Source organism: Lampris incognitus, chromosome 17 (genome assembly GCF_029633865.1).
Source record: "Lampris incognitus isolate fLamInc1 chromosome 17, fLamInc1.hap2, whole genome shotgun sequence".
In the NCBI taxonomy this organism is placed as follows: domain Eukaryota; kingdom Metazoa; phylum Chordata; class Actinopteri; order Lampriformes; family Lampridae; genus Lampris; species Lampris incognitus.
In genome coordinates, this window is record NC_079227.1 from 14522252 (window position 1) to 14532019 (window position 9768).

The 9768-nt window shown below is 45.9% G+C and overlaps 1 protein-coding gene across 1 annotated transcript in view; it reads right to left on the bottom strand.

Annotated features, from left to right (window-relative positions):
- Positions 1-2873, bottom strand: part of LOC130127943 (phytanoyl-CoA hydroxylase-interacting protein-like) — a 47480-nt gene extending 44607 nt beyond the window's left edge. Inside the window, exon 1 of the mRNA XM_056297657.1 lies at positions 2777-2873. Within this exon, the coding sequence (XP_056153632.1) occupies positions 2777-2873 (97 nt within the window). The remainder of the gene's footprint in view (positions 1-2776) is intronic.
- Between the last annotated feature and the right edge of the window lie 6895 nt (positions 2874-9768).

Sequence of the window (9768 nt, forward strand, 5' to 3'; positions counted from 1 at the left end):
CTGAATGCAACTCCTCCAGGAGCAGAAGACAGCCTCTGTTAGCAGGAATTTTCCGTGAATTAAGAAAAATAGAGATTACAGAAAGGAGCAGAGAAATGTGAAACGCTGTGATGGAAATGGGTTGTATTTTACATGCAGGCAGACTGACACTCCTGATTTTGTAAGTTTCAAACATTTAACGGGATACAGAATCTGACCAATCAATTAACAGTACGAAATAAAACTATGATGTCGTGAAAAGGATACCGATAACTTCAGCGCATGACTAACAAAATAACTTCAGGCACTTTTTATTTTCAATACTGGATGTGATATTTTTAAACATTATTATCACTCTTCATACATTGAATTCTGTTTTGAGATCATTTCGAGAATTGACAAATTTACCTTGCTCATCCCAAAATCTTTAGTCAAAATCTGGAGGACTGGGAGGTCAGCTGCTGAAAAACCAGAAATGAGGTTGATCTTGTATTGACTTGACCACCCCATATTTTAGAGGTGCAAAAATATCAGCAGGGGTTGCTGCTTGGGAGTGTTCGAAACCGTGTGTAATTTATCAGTTGCACTTATACCTGAAACTATGCAGCCATTATGGACCATGCACAAGATCTTGTGCATTTAACCCATCCTTTTGTATAGGAGCAGTGGGCAGCTGCAGCACCAGGGGACCAACACCAGTCCTCTTTCCATTGCCTTGCTCAGGGGCACAGGCAGGAGTATTAACCCTAACATGCATGTCTTGATGGTGGGAGGAAACCGGAGCACCCGGAGGAAACCCACACAGACACGGGGAGAACATGCAAACTCCACACAGAAAGGACCTGGGATGGCCTGGGGTTCGAACCAAGGACCTTCTCGCTGTGAGGCAACAGCACTAACCACTGGACCACCGTGCCACCCAAAAAGAAAAGGAGAACTGACAAAGAAACGCCATCCACCAAGTGGAAAGGGGATAGATATGAGTAAACTGTACAGAAAAGAGGATGACAACACATTGGTAATCTATTTATTTGTTTGTTTTGTAGCTGCTTAGGTACTTCACTTAATGCACAAAACCATGTAAGCACGATTGAATAACTGACAAGTATCTCAATTAGAAAGGATGGTAATTGCAATGCCACAATGTAGACACGTTGTTAAATCATATAAAAGGCAACAACACAGACACTGAGACGCCGCAATTTTTTTGCAACATGGCAGATCTTACCTTGCTCGAGGAGCTCTCTCCAGACATGGAGAAACATCATAGATAACCCCTGGGTAAACGTTGTGTCCAGAGGAACTGATTCAACTTCCTGTGATTTTCTTACCTGGATTATTGAGCATGCATAAAGACACTGGAGATAACCATGTTTCTCCATTCTCCATAGATATTACAGACCAATCATAAGAGCTTCAGTTCATGTTATTGGTTGAAGCGCCTTGTTCACCCTGATGAGGATAGTGGGCATCATCGACTGCCATTTGAATGTGAAGCTTAATTAACCGTATAACCTGAAGCTTGGGTGCAATATAATCAATATAATAGGGTTGGGGGTTATGACTTGTAAGAGATCTCTGCGAGGAAAACCTTTATTAAACGAGGGGCTGCTCCGAGGCTCTCCCATGACTATGCAGAATTATCTGTAACCCCCCCCCCCACCATCCCTTTCCCTCTCGCCTGCTCGTTTCCCTTTGAGGAGGTGTCTGTACACGTGTGACCATTCCAGAATTTTAGAAAGCGAGAGCAACCATAAAACAGGGTGTCAGGAATACCAAACAGAGGATTTAAGGCCATTTATCCGTCCTGCCAGAGCACTCTGCGTCAGGCCGGGGCCGTTGTTCCAGCGACGCCAAAGCCCCTTTTATTCTTAAGTGACGTGTTACGGCAAGAAAGGAAAGGAAAACAAATGCATCCATCGCAATATCATCAATAGCCTTTCTCCAACATGCTCCAGTAGCAAATCCAAGCCCCGTGCCACGATGCCATGCTGTCACTTTGCCTGGCCGCTTAACAAAGACAACTCTCTGTCACACTACACTGTGGGTGTTTGTTCATCATTACCCTCTGCTCATATCGTTTAGGAGACAACAGCCGAGACCAGCGGGAAGAAACGCGGCTAATTTCCGTGGGGATTCGGATTTATGATCAACGCTCTCAAACATAAAAGGTCACCAGCCCCTGTGCTGGTGTTCACCCCACCTATCAGGTGGTCCCAACACGTGCGGGGTTAAGGGTCATGGTTACCATACATTTGTGCTATGCATCAGATCGTTTCAGTGATTGGGGATCTGGCCCATAAACTGAGAGGACAGACTAACGCGTGGAATCAGCTGGCGTAGTGATTGGTTAGAAGGGAAACCTGCATACGCTCGGTACTCCATAGCACGTGGTTACCTGTGTCTGCCGCGGCCCTGGCGAGGCGGCGGGGGGGGGGGGCAAAGGTCTACCTGCAGCATGGACAAGGGACGAAACCCCTGAGCCTTGCGGCGTTGGCCGCTTCATCCACATCGGCTCTCTCCCTCCATGTGCACACAACACCATCCAGATTCAATCGCCTAATTTCATCGGAGTCAGCAAATCCACAACGCCATGCCGGCGAGGGCTCGTGTCTGCATGGTTGCATCAGACAGTGTTGCCACAATTTCCAGAAGAGGGACTTTATTTTCCCGTCAGTTGGCAAGCTTCTCCTCTTCACCCAGAGATCAGTGATGAAGCCAAAGCAGTATGTTTGGGCAGTATACCACACATAACACACGCTCTCGCATGCTCGCGCGCACACGCACGCGCACTTACCTTCTCTATCGCACAGCTGTAGATTGTCCAGGGTCTTCAGGTCCACGCACGGACTCGTGGGACTGGCGAGGTTGTGTTCCACGTGTGGAACCTCCATATTTCGTCTAATCCGTTAAAAAAAACCAAACAAAAACAAAACAACGTTATTTCCCCCCCCCTCCCTTACACGTATCCGCTATTCTCTCTGGTGACGAGGTGTTTTACCCCCCTCCCGGGTGGTGCCGCAGCGGTCGTCGATGTGCACCTTGAACATACGGACGAACACTGAGGCAGTCCGCTGGTGCGCACTCCACCTCTCCTTCCCTCCCTCCCCCCCCCCCCTCTCTCTCTCTCCCTCCCCCCCCCTCCCCTCTCTCTCTCTCGTCAGTACGACAACGTCATGCCCAAAGGCGGTAGGTATGGATCAAGCATGCATCGCTGGCGGGGGTGGGGGTGGGGGTGGGGTGGAGCGAGGGAGCGCGGGAGAGAACTGTCCTGCAAAACCTGCAACTCAAACCACCACGCAGCGTGCATCCTGCATTCATCTTTACAGATGAATAATAAATGAGGGCGAGTCAAAGCCACAAGTGTCTTATTCATCCTCTGCGGATGGAAGGAAGGGGAGAACGCCGAGGGGAGGAGAGGAGGAGGAAAGCAAAACGGGGAGGGATGGGGGCAGGGGGATTAGGGCAGGAGTGAAAAGTGAATTAAACGAGCGCTTATATAAGAAGATTATCCAGAGGGAAAAGCCCCGAGTGTGTCCAACGAGCATGGGCATGGATAATGTAGACCTTTGACTGAAAGCTGACGTGCACACTCGCGCACACGCACACACGCACACATACACACACGGACAAAAGCACAAAACACACACCAGGAGGCAAATGTACACACACACATTCTGACAAACAAACACAAGCATATTTGCACACACATTACGCACACACTGACTCGCCTTCGAGTTAGTTGCACATGCAGGCCTACACACACTGAATATAATGATATATTATTATTATTATTATTATTAATGTGTTGCCCACAGAACTATAGAAACCCTACATCCACCATTATCTCTCTTTTACACACATGCACACTCTCACTCCTGCAGTAATCCCAGACTTCTCTCAGCTCCGAACAATTTAATTATAACCTCTCTCACACGCGCACACACACACACACACACACACACACACACAGACACACACACACACAGATGGAATGACACAGGTGCTTGAGTGCCTTTTCTCCCATAGTAATCCTATAGAGAGGTTGAATTTGATGGTTCTGTGATCGCCCTCTAATATCGTAGTCTTGTCTAATATGTGGGTATAAGCAGAAGTGTGTGGGTCGACAGCACTGCACCGAGGCTCGACCTGCTGGCTGCAGGCCTTCCGTGTCTATCTAACGCCATGACGGCAGGCGGGCCCTCATGGCCTTTTCATTCCACTTAACTCTCACCTTCTTGTCAGTTTTAGCTCCATCTTCTGCAATTTTGCGAGACGCGACAAGACTTTAGAGTCACATTTAGGCCAATGCTAGTGAAGTTACTGAAACAGCATTTAGATGATTTGCTGCTTAAACTTTCTGTTAAAACAAGTGCTCAGAGTAAATGTCCGCAAGACCAAAACTAGTGGAATTCTCTCAAAAAACATTTAGACCGTGTAACAATAAAATGTACAATTACTGTATAATTATATTATATATAATATATATGTATCATTAATATATCAAATAATCATTATTTCTTAGTAATATGAATTATTAATTAATATTAAAATTATTATATACATGAAATAATAATTAATAATAACATATATAATATAATTAAGTAATTATATGTCATATACGGGATAGGGAAATGATATATAATATATTATGTATCATATCCCTATCCCGCTTTTTCTTGGTGTACAAGCTGATGCAACAGCTCAAGTTTTCCCAAAGATGTGATCTAAATCTACTCCAAATCAAAAGGAGAGCTGGTTAAGAAGAGGCCTGAATAGTCTGGAGGCATATTTTTTAATGTATGGTACATACATCTAGCATATGTTTCTCTTTCCCAACGCTCACAAACAAACGGGTCTACCATCCATAACACATCTTGCACCGTCCCTGTGTGCTGGGTGTGACGTCCTGTTGCCCCGGACCTGACCAAGTCCGTCAGGATGTGCAGCCGGTCTGAAACCTCAGTATGTTTGTACTATGATTATACATGTTCACAACGTAATAACAAGTTTCTCTCAGAACATCCGGTTTAGCTCATCGTAAAAGAAAAAAAATACAAGATGTTGTACCAGATTTACTTAGACCCAACTAGGCTAAGCCTTAGAAATGCAAATTTAGCTGACCAACATCAAAATGTCATCTCTGCAGGAGCGTAACCACCCATCGTCAAATCTCAGTACCGTCAGAACAGCACGGAGGAAGTCATATATGTACAGAAGGCAGAGCAACAGATCAAAGTAATTATTATTTTAATCATTAAGTTACATTTCATGACAATGCACTAGTATTTAGCAGCCATCAACAACTACTGTATATATTTTACAATAGATTTAGGTGTGTTTTTGCCCATTCTCACTGGACCTACGGGACGGACTCTAGTCGCCGACTAAATTGTGACACGTCCTGCCTTTGCACTTGCTCATTTCTCAAGTATGTCATCAAACAAATTTGGCCGTGCCAATTTGCTTTCAACTGAGATTACTGCCAATTGGGTCGCAAGGTCGTTGCTCATACTCGATCGGAGGTACGTTTTGATAAGTTTTCGCTTGCTGGATGGTCGTTCAGCAGAGGCAACCAACCATCAGCGGCCTCGACAGAAATACAGTCAAAGGTTGAATCAGTTCATCTGGACACAACGTTTATTGAGGGAAACGTTTCATCATCATCTAAGAGACCTCTTCAGTCTCAACTGACTGCAGGTATCCCCACCCTTATAAACAACGCAGTGGCATAACGACCGAAACCGATGACCAGTTTCATATGCAAATTACCGTGACCACTAACTAGAGTTTCATGGCCATGTGCACTATTCACAGAGGATTTGGGAATGTTTGCAATCACAGCATTGTAAGATGGTGACAGATGGACTCTCAGGCCCCCTCCCTTGGTTCAGGGATGGTTGTTCCCTCTTCACGTATATGGCCTCTTTGACTCCTCATTCAAACCAGCGTTCCTCCCTATCAAGGATGTGCACATCCTCACCCTTGAAAGCGTGGCCACTGGCCTGTAGATAGTGTAGACTGTAGATGGGTGTAGACTGTAAATGGTGTAGACTGTGGAGTCCTGGTCTGATGTGTTAGATCTCCTGTGTTGTGCCATCCTCTTGGCCAGCATCTGTTTGGTTTCCCTGATGTATAAGTCACGGCAGTCCCCCTGGCAATTAACAGCGTACACTATATTGCTCTGTTTGTACCGGGGGACCCGAACCTGGGGTGGACCAACTTCTGGCCCAGCGTGTTTTGGGGTTTGAAAGCAACTGAGACACGGTGTTTGGAAAATACGCATCTCAACTTTTCCGGCACTCCCTCTACATATGGAATCACCACTGGTTTACGCTTAGCCAGCTGTTGTCCTTCTCCTCCCTTCGATCAGCTGGTGCACTGTTTGGGCCCAGTTAGGATAACCACACGTAACCAGGGCCTGTTTAATGTGGGATTTCTCCCCTTCCCCAGCCGCTGTGTCGGTGGGGACGTACATCTGTCGTCGTCTTACAGTGCTGTGATTGCAAACATTCCCAATCCTCTGTGAATAGGAGGACCACGATAGAGTCAAAAAACATAGGCTAAATGTTGGCAAGAAATAGCGGAGGCACTTCAGCAACGCAGTGAGTAGCTGGTTAGCATGTCCCAGTAGCATTAGCCACAATGTCCATCCATCCATCTATTATCCAAACCACTTATCCTGCTCTCAGGGTCGTGGGGATGCTGCAGCCCATCCCAGCAGTCATTGGGCGGCAGGCGGGGAGACACCCTGGACAGGCCGCCAGGCCATCACAGGGCCCACACACACACACACACACACACACACACACACACACACACACACACGTCGTCGTCGTTGGCCTCTCTCGTGTCTGAGGATCCATTCCAAGAGATTAAGGCGTGTGCTTAAAAACTTGGAGCCATTCGCTAAAGCCTTGATTAAAGTGGTGATCAGGTCGCCATGCTGGTCCACACTACTTGGCCTGGGAGGATCTAGTTCCATGGCAACACAAGAGTGAAGACGATGGGGTCCGCCACAGGTTGCACCCAAGTGATGGTCGGATTGGGAGTCCGGACTGCCCACTTGTTAGGCACTTATAAGCCAGGGTTGTGTGGGATTTTTATAACCACCAGTCTGCGGTCCCGTTAGGCTTTAGCCAGCTGAGTGCTGTCCAGGTTACGCCAACTCCACAAGTGAAGTCCGGTCAATACCGTGAGGAGGGGCCTATCTGGGGTGTGTCACGCATGAAGGAATTGGTAGCCTGTACCTTTCAGCCTACATCACATGATGCTTCAGCAACCCCCCCAGACACACACACACACACACACACACACACTTATTCACACCTAGGGACAATTTAGTACGGCCGATTCACTTGACCTACCTGTCTTTGGACTGTGGAAGGAAACCGGCACACCCGGAGGAAACCCACACAGACATGGGGAGAACATGCAAACTCCACACCGTTTCCACACAGAGACGACCCGGGACAACCCCAAGGTTGGACTAGCTGGGGCTCGAACCCAGAACTTTCTTGCTGTGAGGTGACCGCACTAACCACCGCGCCACCGTGCCGCCCCTATAGCTGCAACAGCATCCACAATTTATTTTCTTTCTTCTCTTTTTCGTTTCGGAACACGGGACTGCCAGCATCACGCAGTTTTTGTAGCCATGATCGACAATTTCTTGACCCTCCTCCCCGACGGCCTATGAACTCACACAAGTTCATGAAATGCAGCATACAATGATTGGTCGGGTTCCTGCTTGTCGTGTTCTCCTGGATCGCCACCTTGCTGTGGTGGAGAAGCTTGCATGTACCAATGATTCCAAGAGCTATACTATCCGAAGCTTGGCTCCTGGTGGGGTCACCCAAGGTGAAAGGGGAGGTTCCAGAAGAAGCACGATCCAACAAAGCTCCAAAAAAGATCTCAGCGGCAGAACTGGTGGAAGATGTCTCCAGGACCCACAGGGACCCAGAGAGAGTACTGTCATACTCGACCCCGAGTGACTGCTGATGATGATGACTTGTAGTGTTGCCAGTCTCCCGGCCAAGACACGGCAAGAATTTATGGCACTATGATCGCCTAAATATCGTGTAGCCTGATCCCGGCTTTAGAGAGCTTTACATTCATGCTACATTCTTCAAAACAGGTAAGGAGTAAATGACAATGTACAGCACCCCCTTTCCTTTGATTCTCAATTCAGATAAGGAAAAAAAATCCACAAAATAACCCTTTCAGGAGAAAAATGGGATACAAAAAAAAACCGCAGGGAGCGCAAAAAAGTAGGGGTCCCTTGTCCAGGCCAGAAAGGCATGCAACAGGTGCTGAGTGGGCCAAGTAGACATGAGGTAAATAGATTTACAATAAACACTCAATGAGACACCGAATGACCACACACAGTGATGGCAAAGCAATGCAAAATAAATATACTGAAACTTCAAGCATCCTCCTCTTCAGCGTTTTCTAGCCTTTCTCTTAAGGGTTTTCCTCAAGCATTTTGGTGCAGATCTCAGGGTGGCAACTTTAATTCTCCAATTTAATCTCCCTGACACAACCCCAAAAACGATATAATAGTGACAATTATAATAAACTTTATTCATATAACACCATTTATACATGAAGTGCAGCTCCAAGTCCTTTGCATTAGAAAGAAGCAAACTGAAACAATCACAAGCAGAAAAAAGAGGCTCTTCATGATGTCAGAAATTAGGTTCATATTTCCTCCTGGCCTCTGACTCTCCAACAGAAACACCAAGGTTCACAAATATTGATCGAGCTGTCCAAGGTCACGGGAATCAACAGTGCGACTGTTTTTTTCCCGGTGGTCTGATCCTTTGGGGAGAGGAACGGTCCCTCTGGCTCAGAGATTTAATATTCATGTCACCGCTGGACTGGCGTCAACTGAAACGGTTTGGAGAGTGCTTAGCGTTCTGGATTTGGCTCAAGCGCCAGGCAGACAACCTTGGGACGTCAGGGGCTGATGCACAGAGACACCAAAAAAAGTTTCACAGCTTGGATTTCTCTTTCTCTGGGACTCGTCAAAACAGTTTCCATTTTGAGCTGCAGGGTGGTCTGGAGGCCGGAAGGTCGCAGGCTTGGTTTCCTATGACCTTGAGCCACAGCCATCTATCTATCTATCTATCTATCTATCTATCTATCTATCTATCTATCTATCTATCTATCTATCTATCTGTCTGTCTGTCTGTCTGTCTGTCTGTCTGTCTGTCTGTCTGTCTGTCTATCTATCTATCTATCTATCTATCTATCTATCTATCTATCTATCTATCTATCTATCTATCTATCTATCTATCTATCTGTCTGTCTGTCTGTTTGTCTATCTATCTATCTATCTATCTATCTATCTATCTATCTATCTATCTATCTATCTATCTATCTATCTATCTATCTGTCTGTCTGTCTGTCTATCTATCTATCTATCTATCTATCTATCTATCTATCTATCTATCTATCTATCTATCTATCTATCTATCTATCTATCTATCTATCTATCTATCTGTCTGTCTGTCTGTCTGTCTGTCTGTCTGTCTATCTATCTATCTATCTATCTATCTATCTATCTATCTATCTGTCTGTCTGTCTGTTTGTCTTTCTATCTATCTATCTATCTATCTATCTATCTATCTATCTATCTATCTATCTATCTATCTATCTATCTATCTATCTATCTATCTATCTGTCTGTCTGTCTGTCTGTCTGTCTGTCTGTCTGTCTGTCTGTCTGTCTGTCTGTCTGTCTGTCTGTCTGTCTGTCTGTCTGTCTATCTATCTATCTATCTGTCTGTTT